Source organism: Delphinapterus leucas, chromosome 13 (assembly GCF_059928025.1).
Source record: "Delphinapterus leucas isolate spDelLeu-1000000601 "Yukka" chromosome 13, BTC_Dleu_Yukka2, whole genome shotgun sequence".
Classification (NCBI taxonomy): Eukaryota; Metazoa; Chordata; class Mammalia; order Artiodactyla; family Monodontidae; genus Delphinapterus; species Delphinapterus leucas.
Window position 1 is genome coordinate 75,797,085 of NC_143141.1, and position 21,503 is coordinate 75,818,587.

Genomic DNA, 21,503 nt, shown 5'->3' on the forward strand with positions numbered 1-21,503 from the left:
CCCAGTTGATTTGCTTTATGTTCATTTTATTCCTCATTTTTCTTTTTATAGGACCCAATGTTGTCTTCCAGTGTGAAAGCACCCCAGAGACCCACTATCCAAGTTTGACTCTAGCGTGGAGGCAGGGCAGGCAGCCCTGATCAAATATCTCCTACACAATTCGTTAACTTCGTTCGAATGTTAGAGCCACTTGTGATTATTTCTTCGTGTTTCTAATTTACAGTTAAAATTTACTTGTAACAAGTTAAAGGATAGTGGGTCTTTGTGTGGCTTTCCCTGCTGTTCACTCTGGCATCCTTTAGCATTTTTCTTCTTTTTTAATTTGGTAATTGTAGGTCATTAGCATGCATGTTGAGTTTGCCCTTACATGGTGGGAGTTCAAACACACAAAGACCCACTATTTGCACAGACTTTTCTCGCTGGTTTGGAATGGGCTGCCATGCTTTTCTAATGTTATTGCAACATGTATATTCATTACAGAATTCAGAATTGCTTATGTTTTGCTATTATATTTGATCTAATCACAGTGAGCTCTTAATTGGTTCAATATGTGATTTGTCCCTTAATGTGCACTGTTTATTACTTTCTAATATGCCACTATGAGTACCAATATTTAAATTTGTTTAAAGGCCAAGAAGTGGAAATACCCTTTTCTCTATTTTCTGTGTATTTTGGGGTGGGAGCAATAACACTTTGAGGGAGCTTTTATTACCTCACAGAAGAGGAAAGTGGCCTGCCCCAGCAATATGTGCAGAGCAGGGTATGTTTTATCTGTTCCGGCTGCCCAAGAATGAGTCCTGTACATGGGAGTCCCCTTGGGATCTCTGTGGTCTGGGCTCATGAGGAAGCTTCATGTGCTGCAGCAGTCAGTTGTTACTTCTTAACTAATGAGCTAAAAATGGATTCTTTTTGAGGAATGAAAGGCTCCCTTCATTGACCATGAGATATGAAACCTTCCCTTCCTTAGAGCATTTATATCTGTACATTTTGAAGTCAAAATTCATGTTATCTATTTTAATTAGGTGACTCCTTGTCCCAGGTCACAAAGGGACACTGGTTGACACTCTTCTTAATGTATTTAGTAAAGAACATAAGGAATCCTTGAAGAATTTAAATGCCCATGAAGCAGGCAGATAGTCTCTGTCTAGTTGAGAATGAATTCAGTGAAGGAAACATGTGTGAGAGCTGGCATTCCTCTATGTCCATGAAGCTGCTTTGTGGCTAGAGGGTTGATTTTACCATTCAGAATTCTCTGGCTACTATCTATTATTCAACCACATTGGCTACTTTGGCATAGGATTTTACTTCTTTTCCTTGAATGGAAAACTTTAAAGATAATAAACATTATTATAAACTAATAAACGTGAGAGTACTTAGCTGAAACAAAAGGGAGTTTTAGTGGACAGTATTAAACTATATTTGAAAATCAATGAGAAGTTTATGCAATTTAAAATGTTTACAAACTGCAGTGCAATCTACTGTTTATGAATGTCCAAGTATTATCAGGAAAAGTGTACATACAATCACAGAGTCTTATTTCCTCACACAGTTCTTTAAGAAGAGTGAAATATGTTTTTATATATCTGAGTTTTAAGTTAGAGGCATATTTTGTGCAATATTTGTGTAAATGAGCCTATTCATTATAAATGAATGATTTTAGTCATACATTGCCTAAATCATAACTTTACAACACTTGAGAAAGAATCAACAGTTTAGTTAGAACGTCACAAAGTTCAAATGTCTGTGTTCCAAAATACTTCACATCATTGGGATGTATGGTGATATGTATGTGTGCTCCCTGAGGCAGGGATTTCTAGCTATTAGACCACCTCAACTTTTAGCATTTGGCATCATCATGATACTTTGTTTTTTGTTTTTTGATTTTTTTTTGCGGTACGCGGGCCTCTCACTGTCGCGGCCTGTCCCCTTGCGGAGCACAGGCTCCGATGCGCAGGCTCAGTGGCCATGGCTCACGGGCCCAGCCGCTCCGCGGCATGTGGGATCTTCCCGGACCAGGGCATGAACATGTGTCCCCTGCATCGGCAGGCAGACTCTCAACCACTGCGCCACCAGGGAAGCCCTATCATGATACTTTTATAAAATATGACATATAGGAAAGCAATAATACCATTTTACAGGTGGCATAACACATTTGCCTGCAGTCACTAAAGGGTAGAGTGTAAAGACTGAGTCCTTGTGAATTCAGCTGATCTTCTAAATTGTACAGTTTACTTGGTCTTGCCTTTTATTTTCTGAACTTTTTGCTTTTGCAACCGTTAGTTGGGTTCAAATTAAGGGCAGTTACTTTAAATCCATTTTAAACCCTGAGGTTAGAAATTAGACCACTTAATTAGTCACATGATTTGGTGTAACATTTTCTCCTTATCATTTTGAATTTGGGTTTATTTAATACACTGATAAATTATTTCAAAAGTATTTTTGTAGCTCAAATTGCTTCACTTTTACACTGATAAATATAGTTTATTAAGAATGACATTCAGGTAGAGCTTAGTGTCTGTAAATCAGTTTGCAAGTAATATATTCATCAGGTACCTATGGACTAAATCACATAATGGCATATTTAAGCTAAGTGTCTGGGAAATAAATTTACTGTATTTACAGAAATACCCCTCTTTGTTTAGGTATTTTGTCATATATTTGAGAAGAAACTAAAAGTAAAGGAAATGGTATGACATATAATAATAACTTGTCCTTCTTAAAAGAGCATGCAGTCCTTTGCAACACCTCGTATCCAGCCACGTATTTGTTCTCATTCAGTATAAGAGGCAGCTTTCCATTTACTTAGAAAGCAACATAGAAAGCAACATTGGAAGGAGTTTATCAGGAACATAAAATTTTAGAATGAACAAATCTGAACCCTGTAGGAGGTAAAGAATGAAAATTTATTTTAAAATTGCAATATGTGCTAATCATTTTTAAGGTATATGATTAAACCTGATAGGTTTTTCAGCAATGAAAAAATCAGTTCTAAGACCAAAGCTGATTTTTTTAGAACACTTGAAAATCTAAATCCACCCTACCTGTTGTATAGTTTCCTCTAAAACTTTATCCTAAGGAATCATTTTAAAATAATAGAACTATTAAAACAATGTATCTGCTATTTTAGTGTTTTAAAATATAATATGAATACTGATAGCTTAAAATAAAGGAACTGGGGGCAGGAAAAGTAGAGAAAGAAATGCCAATTTCAGTCCAAAGCTTTATTTGCCAAGTTTTCTTAGGATGAATTTTACCAGGTTATAAATTCTTGTAAATAGAATCTATAATGGAAATACTGAGAGACTTTTGCCTGAAGTGGCATTATTGGATGCTGCTGTGATGCTACTGTAATGTAATAAATTATTAAATTGTTGCAAAGTGCTGTTTTTTTGCCTTAAATTTTTATTTTGTGCGTCTTGAAAATTATAGTATTAAAGGTCTTGAGATTGTGCAAATGCTGGAAACGCTTGGCATGAGGTCATCCGTTTTTATTTTTACAAAATTGTAATATAACTATGCAAGTGTGTTTATTAAAAGGACACAAACTACATTACTTGTATTGTGTATTTCTTTTGAAGCATCCTTTAAAACTAATTGTTTATATGTAGTCTTGGTTGAATTTCTTTGGAATGTCTCTTTTTCTGTAACATAGTCTCTGGGTCCAGACCAGCAAATTGTTTTATAGTAGGGGGAGAAAAGAAAATTTTAAGTGGTAAAGATTGAGATAGTTTGATCCAAGATAAGCATATGTATCTCAAAAGCAAAAGAAATTTTGATTTGAAAGTAAAAGAAAATATAATCTAGGATAATAATAGACTACTATGTTATTTATAATTTTTATTCCGACTTTTTCTCCAAAAAGATTGGAAGGAGTTTACAATACTCACTGCAAGTGTAGACTAAGATATTTATACTACAAAATAAGAGTCTGTATGCAGTGAAAGAAACTGAAGTGGTTGCTTGGGGGGTACCAGAGTTAAGCAGAGTTTTACAGTTAAATAATCAAGTTGGTGGTTTCACCTTGAGTGAAAAAAAAACATGGATCAAAATCCAACCCATCCATCAATGTCTGACATCAACAATCTCTTTCCAAAATCTTTCCTCATCTCTGGAAAGTCATTCAACTAACATATGTTGAGTATTTGCATAAGCAAATGCAGAGTACTAGGTGCTGAGAATATGAAAATGAGTGCCAGGTGGTCCTGGCCTCAGGTAGTGCCTAACTCTGTGAGGGGATCAGGCACGTACGCAGATAAGTATAAAACAGCCTGCTGAGCACACTGATACTAGATATTACTGGGCACCAAGAGAGTACAGAGGAGGAATACCTAACTCAACCGTAGATTGGTGAATGAGAGAGGACTTCCTGGAGGAGGCAAATGCCAGAGTCATAAGTAGGAGTAAAAGCCAGATTGGAGGGTGGGATGGTGGGGAGTGTGATGGAGACAAGCAGCAGCCAGGCGGAGGAGGAGAGGTGCGTTTATAAGAAGTTCATTATTGCTGGAGTGGAAGTGGAAAGCCAGTGACACTGAATGCTGACACTTGAGAGCAGACGGAGGGCTAAACCAGAGATTCCTAGCTTGGCTGCTCAATGGAATCACCTGGGGACCTTTAACAAGCTATTGATGCCTGAGTCCCGCTTTAAATGGCCTGTGGTGGGGCCTGGGTGTGGGGATTTTTAAGAACTCCTCAGGTGATTCTGATATGAAGCCAAGGTGGAGAAAAAGTCATGAAACTGAGTTAAGACTTGTTTCTGAGGGAACCTTGGCAGGAGTTGGGGATTGATGGGATGCGTGGTCAGGTGGAAGGTCAGTTTGACTCCCAGGTTTGTATCTTGGTGACAGGGCGGAATCATGGTGCCACCAGCTACATTAAAAATTCGGAGTTGGGGGTAGATGAGTTTAGTTTTGACTGCACAGTACCTGTGGGACATCCAGATAGAATTGTCCAGCAGGTAGTGAGATATAATTAAGATATACGGCATCAGATATACATCAGCTGGTGACATGAATGCCTATTGATAGTTTTTGAGCCACTGAAAGTAAATGAGATGACTTGGGGGAAAAAATCAGACCTTTGAGGGTATCAGCAGTCAAGGGTTGGGTAGTGAAAGGAACCCATGAAGACGAAACAAAGGTTCTGGGAAAATAAAGAGATTGTTGTGCTAATATTGCTACCATTTTTATAAAATAATGAAGTTCTAGCTATATAACTGTTGCTCATACCAGTAAAAAGAAAAGAGGAAACGTGCTCTTTATTTTTTTAAGATTTATTTATTTATTTTTGGCTGTGTCAGGTCTTAGCTGCGGTATGCGGAATATTCGTTGAGGCATGCGGGACCTTTCGTTGTGGTGTGCAGGCTTCTCTCTAGTTGTGGGGTGCAGGGTTTTTTTCTCTCTAGTTGTGGTGTGCAGGCTCCAGGACGCGTGGGCTCCAGAGCACAATGGCTCTGTAGTTTGTGGTACACAGGCTCTCTAGTTGAGGTGCACGAGCTCAGTAGTTGTGGCACATGGGCTTAGGTGCCCCGTGGCATGTGAGATCTTAGTTCCCTGACCAGGGGTCGAACCCTCATCCCCTGCATTGTAAGGCGGATTCTTTACCGCTGGACCACCAGGGAAGTCCCAGTGCTCTTTATTGAGTACTTATTAGTCTAGGCACCTTTCTGAGGCCCTCAAATGTATTACCTCATTACTATTTTCTTTTTACAGGCATGGAAATGAAAACCCAGAGAAGTTAAATAACTTGTTCAAGGTTACACAGATTGTCAGTGGTAGAGCTGGGTTCAAACCCAAGTGGTCCGACTCCAGAGTCCTTGCTCTTAACCTCTACACTAGGGTGCTAATATTGCCACCATTTTCATAATAAGGAAGTTCCTGCAGTACAGCCACCACTTGAACCAATGAAAAGGCAAGAAGAAAAATCAGAAAAGATGAGGAGGCAAGGACTGAATTTAACAGACAAGGAGAAGAATCTCTAAGAATAACATCTAGAAGGATAAAGCTGAACATAATGACTTTTTTGGTAATAGCTCTATTGAGATATAATTTACATTCCATACAGTTCCCCCAACTATACCAATTCAGTGGTATATTCACAGAGTTATGCAACCGTTACCACAATCAATTATAGGACATTTTCATCACCTCAAAAGGAAACCCAGAACCCATTGGTTATCACCCTTGGATCTTCCTGTGTACCCTGCCTGCCCTGCAGCCACAGCTAATCTGTGTTCTGGCTTCATATATTTGCCTACTCTGGACATATATAAATGGAACCATAAAGTGTGTGGGGGTTTTGTGATTGGCTTATTTCACTTAGCATAATCTTTTCAAGGTACATAATGCTGTAGCACATATCAGTATTGCATTGCTTTTTATGGCCAAATAATATTCCATTGTTTAGATATACCACATTTTATTTATCCATGTGTTAATTGATGGACATTTGGGTTTTTACTTTTTGGCTATTATGAATAATGCTGCTGTGCACATTTGCGTACAAGCTTTTGCATGGACAGACATCATCATCTTTCTTGGGTATATACCTAGGAGTGAAATTGCTGGGTCAAATGGTTTGACTTTTGGAGGAACTGCCAGACTGTTTTGCAAAGTGGCTGTACCATTTTATATTCTCACCAGCAGTGTACAAGGGTTTCTGTTTCTCCACATTTTCACTGACCCTTGTTATTATTTGGCGTTTTATTAAAGCCTTCCTTGTAGGTATGAAGTGACATCTCATGGTTTTGAATTGCACCTCCTCCATGACTAATGATGTTGAGCATCTTTTCATGTGCTCGTTGGCCATGTGTATGTCTTCTTTGGAGAAATGTGTGTTCAGATCCTTTGCCCATTATTGATTTATTTATCTATCTATTTATTTTTGGCTGCATTGGGTCTTCGTTGCTGTGCACGGGCTTTCTCTAGTTGCGGCAAGTGGGGGCTACCTGTTGCAGTGTGCAGGCTTCTCATTGTGGTGGCTTCTCTTGTTGCAGAGAATGGGCTCTAGGCATGCAGGCTTTAGTAGTTGTGGCTCGCGGGCTCTAGAGCACAGGCTCAGTAGTTGTGGCGCATGGGCTTATTTGCTCCACGGCATGTGGGATCTTCCCGGACCAGGGCTCGAACCCATGTCCCCTGCATTGGCAGGTGGATTCTTAACCACTGCACCACCAGGGAAGTCCCCTTTGCCCATTTTTAAATTGAGTAAATTATCTTCATAATCACTTTTAAAATTTTATTTTAAACGAGAACAACAAATTATGAAAGATGTGCTTAAGAGAAATGTCTTAATGCTGTTGTCAAAGGCAGAATCACTTAGAGTGATAAAATCAAAGAGTGATAAAATGAGTGTAATGGGAAGTGTAGTGGGAGGGCTGCTTTGGATCGTGACTCTATGAGCTCACCCCTAGGAGCCTTAGCCTCACCTGCATAATGAAGATAGTAATACCTGTATTACAGATGAGACTTAAGAGATTTATGAAACACCAGTTCAGTGTCTAACACATAGATACTAGAAATTACAGTTAGCATTTACCAAGCATTTGCTGTGTCCTAAGTGATGGACTAAACATTTCGGGTGTGTGTCTGGGTTAGTAAGTGATGGAGTTAAAACCTGAGTCAGCATCTGACTCCAAAGCTGGTGCTCTTAGCCACTTCTCACTAACTTGGAGTTGCTGTTACTTCAGATCACAAAATTAGAACAATCATCATTAAATTCCAAGATATAGGTGAGAAGAGAGTAAAGAGAATTAACTAATTCATTCTTTAAATGAATCCAGGCTGGTCAAGTTACATTTCAAGGTACTGGGAGGACCTGCTACTGGGATCCCTGTGTCACCAGTGGTCATCTGTTAACCACCACGAAATCAGAGTCAGGCAGTGCTATAGAGTTAGTGTGTCCTAGACTCAGCAGTTTGGGCATAGTATTATGTAGTCATAAACAAGCTGGAAAATATGGGTTGTATAATCATACCATTGGGTAAAGTAGAGGTGTAGCAGTCTGCTTAGTAATACCAAGAAAAAAACATATGTGCATATGAAACCCCTGTTGCCCCAGGCCAGTACTGTGGTAATTGGCATCTTGATACAGAGCACTGAAGGGTACAGTCTATTTGAAATTAGCTGTTAGATACAAGTTGTTAATCGCATATGCAACCAAGTAGAAGGGTATGTAAAGGGACCAATTATGTTACGTAGACACAAAAAAGAGTTAAAGGCGAATAAGGGCCCTGTTGGTTTTCAGTGCTTCGGGCTCTTTGGCATTCCAGGTATTTATACTAAAACCTTTTTTCCTCTAGAATTCAGTTCAACAAGCATAAGACCAGGTTAGGTTTGTACACACTGTTGTCAGAGTTTCACCTCAAATAGGATTGCAGTGTAAGCACCATTTGAAGTGGCCTGGCATTTCAAAGTGTGAGACTTGAATCAAGAGACCTAGATTTAGGTATTTAGTGGCTCTGAATTCTACAGTAAGTTACTTAACCACCAAAGCCTCAGATTCTCCATGTATTTATACAGTAGGAGTCAAAGTTATATTTGTTAATCAGACAATTGATCAGAGGTTGTAAACTGTGACACACATGTTGGTTATTCGTATTGTTAAAACGAAGTTCTGTGCTGGGTGAACATGAAGAAACTGTTGTTTCGTGACATCTCTTCGTAATATTCTATATTCTGAATAGCACATTAATAGCTGAGTCAGTGATACAGGGTCAAGTCTGGCAGACTAGAAGGTGATGCAAAAATCAGCTTGAACTAATTGCTTTCTGAGGCCAAAATCTGCACTTTTGTCTACTGTTGGGGGGGTCTTTGCTGTCTTTAGGCTTATAACATTTTACCGTAGATTCAAAAATAAAAATAAAAAATTGTGGTTTTTTGGTAAATGCAAATCCACTTGCATTTATCAACAGAGCTGCTTTTGTAAGTTCTAGAATGTGTCTGTTTTCTGATAGTCAAATATTTTGCTTTCTGATGGTCTGCAGCATTAGAATCACACAAACAGCCCAATTTTATAACACAAATAGCCCTTTTTGTGCTTAAACAAGCAACCTAACACCTGATGACATAGAACTTAACAGGCATCAAAAAAGACACAAAAACTTGTTCAAGAATTATTTAAATTTCCAAAAACGAAACCGCAAATATGTATGGCTTCATGGTGCCACCTGGTACACAGTTTGCACTCAGTAAATATTTGCCAAGCGGATAAAAGGCTATTCTCTTACGAAACAAGATACCCAGTAATTTCCAGCGCCCTGATAAAACTTGAGTATTAAAGGCAGCCTTCAGAAAATGCATGCAGTTGAGTCGTCTGGATTTACTGTTAAAATCTCATCTTTTCACTGAGCTTAAACACAGTGAGACTGAAAACCATTATGTGATACTCTGGCTCTTAATTTTGGGCACACAGAGAATAGCATTGTTCAGAGGCGTTGGTCTCCTCAGAATGGGCAAGGACTATTCTGGGACTTTATGACATAATCTGAACAAGCCCTCTTTGTAGCAGTCATCACAAATTGCCTTTTGTCCTTCACTTTTTGGAATCTTCGCAGATCTTTCTCCTCCTTTCTAAGCTCTCTTGTTTGCTTGCTTGCACTGTAATTTAGAACGGTGGTTCCCAGCTGTAGTGGGACACAGTTTTCATAACCATTATTCATTATGCATGTTTTGTCTCTCAGTCTCCACATCCTAAACACAAGTGTCGGGGGCCTTGTGGCCCAGCCTACCGCTAATTATTCCTCTGGGAACTTTGACCTGGTAGTAGCCATGATCTCTCATTTTTCCTACTTTCCCATTCTTCCTGTCTGCCAGAAAGAACTTCCCAGGAAGTTTTCATCATTCTCTCTGACTGCTTATAGTTAATATCAATGTACTATCTCAGAGTGTATCTTCATATCACATTCTGTAAATACTTGTTGAAAACCTATTATGTGTCAGGCACAGGGGACATAGCAGATTATAAAATGGACAAAAATTCCTGCCCTCTTGGAGCTGACATTTGAGTAGGGTAAGACAGAAAACAAACAAAACAAATAAGTATGTAGTATCTTAGAAAAATAAAGCAGGTTAGGGAAAGGGAGTACTGGGCGGGGAGAGGTGGATCCAGAGGGATTTCAATTTTAAACAGGTTACTCAGATAAAGCTTCTCTGAAGTGGTGACATGTGAGCCAAGACTTGAAAGATGTGATGACTATCTGGAGGAAGCCATGTGGATACCTGGAAGATCATTCTAGGCAGAGGGAACAGCACATGCAAAGAGCATGCCCGTAATGCTTGAGGAACAGCACAGAGGCCGGTGTGGCTGGAACGAGGGAGGAGCAAGAGGATGAGGAAATGAGGACAGAGAGGTATCTGTGGAGATGGGGGAGGCCGTTTAGGTTCTTGTGGGCTGATTGTAAGAAATTTGGCTTTTGCTCAGAGTGAGAAGGACCCATTGAAGGGTTTTGATCAAAGGAGTGACATGATCTGCTGTGTTTTAATAGGATAGCTCTGGCTTGCTAGATTAATCTGGAGGTTGGGGGGCAGGGGTCAGAGCAAAGAGACCTGTTAGGAGGTTCGTTCAGCAATCCAGGCAAAAGATGGCAGTGGCTTGGATCACAATGACAGTGGTGGATGAGGTAAGAAGTGGTCAGATTATGGACCACTATTATCTATTTTGAAGATAGAGCCACAGGTGGGTTGAATGTGAGGTGTAAGAAGAAGGAAAGTGTCAATCCACCTGTTGTGTTAGCTTCAGGTGTACAGTAAAGTGAATCAGTTATACGTATACATATATCCACTTTTTCTTAAAATTCTTTTCTCATATAGGCCATTACAGAGTATTGAGTAGAGTTCCCTGTGCTATACAGCAGGTTCTTATTGTTATCTGTTTTATATATAGTAGCGTGTATATGTCAATCCCAATCTCCCAATTTATCAGGGAGGTAATTCTATCAGTTTTTCATTTCACACTTTGAGGCTCTCCCATTAGTTGCAAATAAGAGTTATATTTCCATGAGGTTTTGTGATGTCATCTTATACAGATCCTTGGAAGCCTAGTTTGTCTGTTGCTAATGAATCCTCCCCCACTGCTCTTTTATATTTTGCATTCGTATAGTTTTTTGCAGCCCTTTACTTTTTTTCTTTTAGGTCTTTATTTATTTATTTATTTGGCTGCGTTGGGTCTTAGTTGAGGCACATGGGATCTTTGTTGCAGCACGCGGGATCTTTTTTTTCTGTTGCAGCATGTGGGCTCTTCACTGCGGTGCATGGGCTTCTTCCTAGTCGTGGTGTGGGGGCTCTAGAGCACGCGGGCTCAGTACTTGCGCTTCACGGGCTTTCTAGTTGTGGAATGCAGGCTCCAGAGTGCACAGGCTCAGGAGTTGCAGCACGTGGGCTCTCTAGTTGTGGCACTCAGGCTCTAGAGCGCACAGGCTTAGTTCCCCTATGACATGTGGGAACTCAGTTCCCTGACCAGGGATTGAACCCGCATCCCCTGCATTGGAAGATGGACTCTTAAGCACTGAATCACCAGGGAAGTCCACAGCCCTTTACTTCTAACATTTCTGTAACTTTACGTTTCTGGTGTCTTGTAAATAGCATCTAGCTGAATTCTTTTGTCCAATCTAGAGTCTCTCTTTTAACTGACAGATTTAGCCACTTACATTTATTAGAACTATTTTATACTTTTATTTATATCTATCTTATTTGACATTTTATATTTACCATGCATTTTCTTTGCTTCTTTTTTAAAAATTAACATTGAATTTATCCCACCAACTTACTTATTATTATTATTGTTATTTTTACTGTCAATAATTTTTTTTCACATAATTCCTGGTATTTTTGCTCACCATTCCTTTTTCTTACTTTTTTTCTACCACTCCTTACATCTCTGTTTTTCCTTTTCAAAGTACATTTTTTTTAATGGTTCCTTTAGTCAAATCTGCTAGTGGTAAATGCTGTCAAACTTTGCCTGAAAATGCCTTTATTTCTCCCTCTTCCGTGAACAATAGTGTAATTAGAATTCTAGTTTGACAGTTATTTTTTCTCAACACTCCCTATTGTTGGGTTGAGTTGTGTGCAGCCAGTCTGGATTGCTGTTCCTGTATAGTTATTCTGCTCTTTCTTTCTTACTATTTCAACAAATTTTTTCTTCCTTGGTGTTTTACAGTCTAGGTATGGGTTTATTTTTATATTTTTCCCTAATCAGGAATCGTTTTTCCTCCTGAATCTGTGGAGTTATATCTTTCGTCAACTCTAGAAAATTCTCAACCATTATAATCTCAGTTATTACCCCTTCCCTTTCTTTCTGTTCTCCCCTCCTAGACTCCCATTAGATGTATGTTGGGCCTTGTCATTCCATCCTCTGTATCTTTTAGCTTTCATTTTATGTTTTCCATCTTTTTGTCTTTCTGAGCTGCATTCTACGTAATTTCTTCAGCTCTGTTTTCAGATTTACTAATTGTTTCCTCCAATGTGTTTGATCTGCTGCCTCATCTATTATTATTTCCTTGATAATATTTACCTTTTTATTTGTTTCTGTTTCAAATCTTCCTGTTGGATTTTTTAGACTCTAATTAGGGTTTCAAATCCTTCATATATGTCTCAAGCTATTTTAAACATATATATTTTACATCTCCTTTTGCTCTAATCCTCAGTTTTTTATGAATGGTGGATTGTTCCTTGTTTTTTGTAATTTTTTACTTTGAACTCATCTTTAGCGAGACTTAGTTTTTCTCTGTAAATCCTGTGGAACCAAGGTTGTGAGAGTGACCCTCCAGACCAGTTGTACATTTTCTCTGGCCAAGCACCCTGAAGTTATCACCAGCCAGGGACCAATTTTTGTGTTAATTCATCAGTTGCGGAATTCTTGAACTCCAAATTTATGTGAGATGCAGCCCCAGCATTTCTGTTCTTTACCCAGCAGGGACTAAATGCTTTCTTGGCATCTCACCATTCTGGCAGGAGGACTCTTTCCCTAGTCCACCCTGTAGTCTTCAGTCTCCTCTCATTACCCAAGCCCAGGCAGAAGTCAACTAAGAAAAGAGCTTACAAAAGTAGCCTTAGAGGTTGGCCTCCTTGCAGTATGGAGCAGAGCAGGGGAAAGGTGAGAAATGGGTCTGGGGACAACACAATAGTCTTCTACTCAACAAATATTTCCTGACCTCGGTGGTCAAAACATTGCTAAGTGTGATATTGTGGACTGTGTTAGACACAGTCCCTAACCTCCACTGGGAGAGAAGGACATAGTAACTATATACAGAAGAACTACAATACACATTACATTGTGGGAAGTATTTAAAATATAGATGCAAGCCAGTACCATGAAAACACGAAGGAGAGGCAGTCTGGGGATGGGGATGGATAAGGTTTCCCCAGAGTAGGATCATGTGAGCTGCATGTGAAGGGGTAGTGAGATGGCTTCTGTGCAGAGAAGGGCCATGGACAGAGGCAACAACAGGAGTGGAAACAGCCAGGCCGTGGACAGTTTGTACAGCACATCATGAGGACCGAGCCCAGGCCAGGGTGGGTAGAAGGTGGACTGCATGGTCAGAGGCAGGCTGCTGCTGCATTACGGAGACTCTGGAGCCCTGTGCTCCCCCCGAGCTAGGACTTCATTCTGCAAAAAACAGAAGTCATTGAACATTCTGTCAGGAAAAGAACATGATAAAAAATGTAGAGGCTGGCTTGAGCTGTTCAATATAAATATAATGTAAGTCACAAATACAAGCCCATATGTAATTTAAAATTTTCCAGCAGCTACATTTTAAAAAGTAAAAAGAAACAGATGGGATTAATTTTAATAATTATTTTTACTTAACCCAGCATTATCCAAAATATTATCATTTCAAGGTGTAATCGGTATAATAATTTTTGTACTGATGCATTATTTTACATTCTAGGATGTTTCTACTGGGTCTTTGGAATCCATTGTATATTTTACACTTACAGCTCTTCTCTGTTCGGACTGGCCGTGGTTCAGGTGCTCAGTAGTCACATGTCGCTAATGGCTGCTGTATTGGACAGTGCAGGTGTAGAGGATGGCAGAGGGGTGTATTCTATCCACAAACCCTAATTCCTCAGTTCTCAAAAGATTCACTCTCCCCTCAAAACAGAGGGTTCTATGGTCAAATAAGTGTTGGGAACTCTGGGTTCACTCAAATGTTTCTTTAGAGCAGGGTTTCTCAGAGCATAGTATGCGGATGTGCCTTGTGACCCTGGCAGAGAAATGCAAAGCCAGATTCGTTTGACCTTGCAGGTCAGGAATGCCAGGAATACATTATAGTATTTGCTGGATTGGGGGGACCAGAGAGCCTGGAGGCAGGCAGAGGCAGAAATGCAGAAGGAAACACCAGGAGGAAGAGAGTGACAGAGGCTGAGGGAGAGATTCGAGTGTTGGAAGCAGCAGCTCATCACAGGTGTCAGGGCTCTGGGCAGGTGCAGGAGGACGCCAGCTCCCAAGGGGGGGTCTCTGCATTTGGCGATGCTCAAGGTCATCATTACCTTCACAAGAGCAGTGTCAGTGGAGTGGTGGGAGAGAAACCAGAGTACCTTAAGTTGGAGAAGTGACAGAGAGAGCTGTGGGCGGGGGGAATGAGTGTCAGACCCCTCTACTGTCAGACATTTGGCAGTGAGACTAGAGACAGGTGTTTGTGGAGGGAGCAGGGTTGCAGGAAGGGTGCTTGTTTGTTTTACATATTGTGGTAGGAGGGACACATAATCACGTTCATGGACTAGAGGGACCAGTGAAGACTGAAGATGAAAGTGTGAAGGGCAGGGAAGGGTCCTGCAGGAGAGGGCGGGTTAGGGATGCTGGCTTTAGAAGAAGTAGGATCCCCTCACCCCCTGACACGGGAAGGAAGTACAGGGATGAGTGAGCAGGAAGATGGGGCTGGAAGTAGAAGGGGCATCATGGCTTTATTTTTTTTCCCCTGATGTCAGAGGTGAGAGCACCTGAAAGTGGGGATAGGGGTCAGGTTGGAAACTTGGAGAATAAAAATTTAAGAAGCATTGTAATGAAATGCAGAGGTGTCAGCTAGGGTTGGAGTACAAGGATTGTCCCACATTCATCCCGATTAAGCTAATGTCATGTACGTCCCAGCCTTAGAAACGATAAACTACCTGAGACTTTTCCTATTATCCCAAGATACTGAATAGATAGGCCAATACTTGTGGGTTTTAACATCAATCATCGATTCCCAAAGTGTGATATCCCAGTGGTGCACAACACAATGGCCCACAAAATAGTGCCCAGGAGGACTCGAATTATTTTAATAGTTATATGTTTATGGTAGTTACTATTAGAAGAAACATAACCATCACATCAAACCCATGATTTCATAGACATTTAGCTCAAACATGAAAAAAAAATTACATAAATAATAGTAGAGATACTATGTGGATGTGGCAGAATGTGAAGGACCGAGATTTGTAAACCACTAGCAAAGAGCTAGGGCAACCTTAGAGACTGCTGCGATTGCCCCACCAGTGTCAGCTGGATGGCCACGTGATCAGCAACATTCCCCATCAGGCGTCGGCCTTGGCATCCAGCCGCCTGGCTGCACACCGCCGGGTCAGGGAGGGGCCTGTGTTAGCCTTGCTCACCCCTAGCTCTCGCTCATTCCTGCAGGTCTCCTTGGCAGAACAGGATGGAACACAGTCCCCAGAAAAGCTGGATGAGTCTGAACATGAGTGGCACTGCGATTTCATCTTGGTAGCACCAAACGTGACTTTTGCCTTATTCAATTTTTGTTTGACTGTGGGAGTAATTTTTTTTGAAGCTGTCGGCAGCATGTGCAGAAAATAGAACAGTTGTCTTCGTGAGGACTCTCTGAAAGCCCAAATCTATACAAAATACATAAAAAATCAAAAACAGTCACGAAGAGAAGCCCCCACTTAAAAGGCCAGTCTGATCCTGGCGTTTTCCGCCTCTGTGGCTCTGCGCCTTTGTCCCCGTGCAGGGCGTCTGCCTCGGTCTGAACACTGCGGGCTGCGGAGGCCCCGCAGGGCCAGCCCTGCTCCTGTGTCCTCTGCTCCCCAAACCTTCGTGTTGCCTCCCCATCTCTCCCGCTTCGGACGTGCACTGCTACCGCCTCATGTTGTCCCTTGCTGGGCACCTACCTGCTTTTTCGTTTTGCCTGAGGAAGGGCTTTCTGAGGTGTTTCCCCTCCCACTGGGCCTTCGGCAGGCCCTCAGCTTCTTATTGCATGACTCTGGGTTAACGTCACTTCCCAGTGTGACAGTGAACTCAGCTCCCATGTGCCTGTACATTGATCCGAAGTGACTATGGTACTTCTCACTCTGATGCCATGCGAGATGGCTGGGGACTGCCCTCAAAGCCCCCATGGCTGCAGTGTACCCCAAACCACCAGTTCTTTGTTCCAGTGGGTTAAGACAGTGCTCTTGCTGGGAACTGCTGCGCCCTGGAGACTTCAGGTTTCCTAACTGAGCACTTAACTTTGAGAAATCTAGAGAAGTGTTTCTCAAACATTTTTTAAACAGTGGCTCACAGTAAGAAATACATTTTACATCCTCAAATACATACCTAACTAAAAATTTTCACAGTACAATACTGACAGATCCTGTGCACGTGGTAGTTTCTAGTTATTTATTTTGTTTTGTTTTTGTTTTAAAAAATCGATAGAATGGCCCACCAATAGCTCATGACCTGCAGTTTGGAAAACACTGGTCTCCAGCGTTTGATTCACTTAATCATTACAGTGCTTTGAAAATGTCTCAGGATGGTGAGAATAGCATAGATTCCTCACAAGGCTCCCTCCGCACAGTTCTGGTTTCTTTGAGGCCATTTCTGCAAATCCTTCATTCTGTCATTACTTATTTGGAAAAGAAATTGGGACCATACCAAGCATTGCAGGTGTTGCAACCAGTTACAGGTGTTGCTAATTTGCGGCTCTGGCGCTCTGGAGTGGCCGGTGGTTAATCCCGCTTCCGCAGGTGTGCGCTGTTCGCCCAAGTCCCAGGGCCCTTTGGCAGGCCACGTGGTTCTTTCCCGGCAACATTTGCAAACCCCGTGTATCTGACAGTTCATGTCTGTTTTCTCCGAGGAAGATAAAATAATATTTTGAAACTCTAGCCTGCTTTTCCACAGGGTGTGCAGATCTCCAAACCCTGGACACCATGCAGCCAGTGGAGAGGAAAAGGCAGGGCTACATCCATGAGCTGATGGAGACTGAGGAGCGGTACGTGGATGACCTTCAGCTCGTCGTGGAGGTGAGGGCGCCGCGGGAGCCGCCGGCTGCTCAGGGGGTGGGGCCTCGTAGCGAGGTATCACCTTTGACGAATGAATTCTCAGGCAGTGACGGGAGCGCTCACACCCTCAGAATGCTTCCTCTGACCCTTGGAGAGGCCTTGAAGATCTCAAGTCGGCTCTTTCTCCAGATTAGGTAATTCAGAGTGAAGAGAGAGAGAAAAGGCACTCAGTGCCTCAGTCGGATGTGGTAGAGGCCCCATCAGGAAAGACCAGGGTACGGAGTAGGTGGGAAGACTCTCCAGCAAATGTATCTGCCTCAGACTTTTCTCTGACGGACGATGTCTGCACCGCTCTTCTGGCACCTGACGCTTTCATAAAGTTTAATGATTTCCAGAGGAATTGTGAGGCAGTGGGGGTGTTCACCTAGCCTTTATGTCAGTTTGGAAAACCAAACAGTGTACTGTAAAGTAGCTCCCAAATCTCATATATTTACTGTGTTGTGACTATTAATGTTGCCAGCGACCCCGAAGCAGACAACGGCCGTTAGAGTGGCACTTTTAAATGGTTCGCGTTTGAGCAAAGTAAAATTTTATACTTTTATTATGCTTTTGTTTCCATGGCTTTCAGTTCCCACAAAAATTTGTCAAGGCCCTCAGATGAGACCAGTTTAAAAAAAAAACTTAAAGAGAACAGGTGTCCCCACTCAGGCCCAGCAGGTGCACTGTTTACGTGGTCGTGACCTTGAGAACACACGGTGCAGAAGCTGAGTCCTGCATCTGCCCCAGCAAGGCCTGCCCCCGATGCATTCTCTCCCCTGAATTCGGGCTGGGATCTCAGACATGGCACACTTGCTCCTCTCAGACGTTCACTGTCCTGCACTTCTCGGTTGATAACGTCTTATCTTCCCCCAGGCTGTGAGCTCCTGAGGGCAGAGACTGTGTGTCCTTCGTCCTACACCCCAAACGTAGCCTGGCCCTTTACAGGCCTTCCCAACAGGACTGAATTTATGTGTGGCTAGGTGTGTTTATGTCTGTCTGCACTTCTCTCACCAGGATGGATGGCCTGTAAGAAAAGCCCATCCTTTTGATTAACCCCTACAAGTGTCAGCCCTGCTGCCGGTCAGATTCCAGTCCTAAGTGGTTGTAAATGGGTGTGGAGAACCGCTCTGACTAGCACAGAAGGTGAATGGGGGCCAGGTGCTTTCCCCATCTCAGGTCAGCCTCTTAACCACGTGGCCTTGGTTATTCTCACTCAGTGCACCTCACAAGACACTCTGAGGGGTGAGGCATCATGTTGGGGTCAGGGGGTTAGGGGAAAAAGCACTGCCCACAGGCAAGGGCTTCTCATTACCGTTGCCGTGGAGGGCCCCAGAGGACCCAGCCATCTCACCCTCTGCTTACCTCACTGAGGCTGGCACAAAGCAGGCAGATAGAACGAATAAACAGTAACATAAATTAATCAGCGAGTGAAAGAACCGACATCAGACACTTTCCCTGTCCTTCAGGAGCAACCTCAGAGCAGGTCGACCTTGTTTCCAGGGCCCTCTCTCACAGGAGTGTCCAGACATCTTCAGTCTGATTCTGGAACCGTAGAGGTTTAGAGACGTTAGTTCATAGCACTTTTATCTGAGTTCTCTGAATCCAGGTTCAATTCAATGCAGTAAGTAAACATTAATTTAGAACAGTTTCAATGGAGGGTAATGTCATGTGTATTTTGGAGAGATTTCACGTGAGAAGAGTTGTCTCAGATGACTTCACCATTTCCTTAAGGCTTTTAAAGTCATTCCCTAGTTGTTTAGTGGAAACTTGAACTTAGAATCAAAAAGTTGTTTTAGTTCTGGCTCCTCCACGTTCTAGCTTTGTGACCTTGAGCAAATTACTCTCTCAGCTTTTAGTTCTTCGTGGGTCAATTGGGAATAATAATACCTGACTCAGCATGACCTACATCATCTATGAAGTTAATTGAGAAACCCACACACACACACGTGTGCATGTACGCACACACAAGCATATGCATGTATGTGCATATCAGAACTTTGTGAAACCTTAAGTGCTACGGATTACCAAAGTGTTATCATTTAACCCCTGAAATCCACATGTGCTTGGTGGCCAGTCTTGAGGATAGGATAAGGCATCACTCTTTCTTCTGGTGCACTTCTCACAAACTGCTTCCAGACCCCTGAGGTGCTCAGCCTGACAACGGTCATGCTCCCTCAGTTCTGCAGGCTCTTCCAGTGTGTGGGTGCTTTATGCCCATGGTTTATTTAACCTGTATAAGACCCTGAGGAGGTAGGTATGAGAATCTCCTCTTCTTGATGAGACTGCTGGATTCAGTCCTTAAAATCAGCCCTGATAGGAGACGAAATAGCAAAAAGTAGGGAAATTTTGCAATTTAAAATTTAACAGTCACAATATGTTTATTTAAAAGTGCCATGATCTTCCTAGTTTTAGTGTATGAAGATAATGTTTTGTTTTGTTTTTCGCGGTACGCGGGCCTCTCACTGCTGTGGCCTCTCCCGTTGCGGAGCACAGGCTCCGGACGCACAGGCTTAGCGGCCAGGGCTCACGGGCCCAGCCGCTCCGCGGCATGTGGGATCCTCCTGGACCGGGGCACGAACCCGCGTCCCCCCGCATCGGCAGGCAGACTCTCAACCACTGGGCCACCAGGGCAGCCCGAAGATAATGTGTTATTTAGACCACACAGCCTGTGTACTGCACTTGAGCTGACTTCTTTCCCTTGTGTTCTGAACTTAGGTTTTTCAGAAACGAATGGCAGAACCAGGTTTTCTCACTGAAGGAGAAACGGCCTTGATCTTTGTTAACTGGAAGGAGCTCATCATGTCGAACACGAAGCTGCTGAAGTGAGTCGTGAGCATCACCTGTTGTTGCAGGAGACGCCCCCAGCCCCAGGGCTGAGACTCATACCTAACTCTCTGCAGCCAGGGCTGCTTAGCAAAGAACTTTCACTGTTTTCTGTTCCCTCGGGCTTTTTTTTTTTAATATAAATTTATTTATTTTATTTTTGGCTGCGTTGGGTCTTGGTTGCTGTGCACGGGCTTTCTGTAGTTGCGGTGAGCAGGGGCTGCTCTTCATTGCGGTGCGCGGGCTTCTCATTGCAGTGGCTTCTCCTGCTGCAGAGCCTGGGCTCTAGGTGCGCAGGCTTCAGTAGTTGCGGTGCACAGGCTTAATAGTTGTGGCTCACGGGCTCTAGAGCACAGGCTCAGTAGTTGTGGTGCATGGGCTTATTTGCTCTGCGGCATGTGGGATCTTCCCGGACCAGGGCTCAAACCCATGTCCCCTGCATTGGCAGGCGGATTCTTAACCACTGCACCACCAGGGAAGTCCCTCCCTCAGGCTTTTAATTTTATCATCATTTTATGAAATGCTCTCTAACTCTGAAATGCATAATTATTGAAGTAAAGAAATATAACAAAGAAAATATTTGATTAAGCAAAGGAAAAGTTAAATCATTAAACAAACAATATATCAACATATGGTTCCAAAATATACTTGACTCTGCATCAGATAGAGTCAGGAGAGAAGCTGCAGCTCATGGCCTAGACACAACTGGCTGGTCTGGCACTCTCCTAAGTCCAGTGTGAAATTCCGTTCCCTGTGGTGATTTTCTGTCCCTTACTCCCGTGAGGACAGGCTCCTGTGGGGAGGAATGAGCAGTCCCAGCGCTTGCTGCCTCTCCGCCCTCCTTGGGGCTCGGCAGCTCTCTGGGAACAATGCTGCCTCCACACGTGGCCTCTGTGGGCTCCTGCTCCCTTTTTTCCCTTACAGAGGGTGGAAATTTCTTTCTTCTTGGTTCAACTGAAAACAAGTTAGAAAATTTTCAAAAGGAACTTTGCTAAGATACTAAGCTGAATCCAAAACAATTCCAAAGACCTAGGAACACCCAAGTGCACACACTTCATTTTCTTCTTCTTTCCAGCAGCTCACCCAGGTTGGCTGGGCGGGCAGGGCTTTAAGCCCTCGCTGCCTTCTCCTCCTGACGTTTCCCTCACGGTGCCAGAGCTTTTTAGGTAACTCACCGGTTGTCATTACCGTTAGTCTCGCAAGGTACTCGTCCTTCATTTGCGAAGCACATTCAGTTAGAAATGGGAAGTGAGAGTGTGTGCTGATTGCAGGGCCTTGCGAGTGCGGAAGAAGACGGGGGGCGAGAAGATGCCCGTGCAGATGATTGGGGACGTCCTGGCGGCTGAGCTGTGCCACATGCAGGCCTACATCCGGTTCTGCAGCTGCCAGCTGAATGGAGCAGCCCTTTTACAGCAGAAGACAGACGAACATGCAGACTTCAAAGAATTTTTAAAG

At 42.7% G+C, this 21,503-nt stretch overlaps 1 protein-coding gene across 18 annotated transcripts in view; it reads left to right on the plus strand.

The window, feature by feature from the left end:
• The window catches only part of ITSN2 (intersectin 2), a 160,841-nt gene that overhangs the window by 121,180 nt on the left and 18,158 nt on the right, over positions 1-21,503 (plus strand). For all 18 annotated transcript variants that reach the window (XR_016395308.1, XM_089922440.1, XM_089922436.1 and 15 more), the window contains 3 exons: positions 17,086-17,207; positions 19,941-20,047; positions 21,320-21,503. Coding sequence is in view for 17 of the 18 variants with exons in the window: in XM_089922440.1 (XP_089778566.1) it covers positions 17,086-17,207; positions 19,941-20,047; positions 21,320-21,503 (413 nt within the window). In the remaining variant the exon portion in view is untranslated. The remainder of the gene's footprint in view (positions 1-17,085; positions 17,208-19,940; positions 20,048-21,319) is intronic.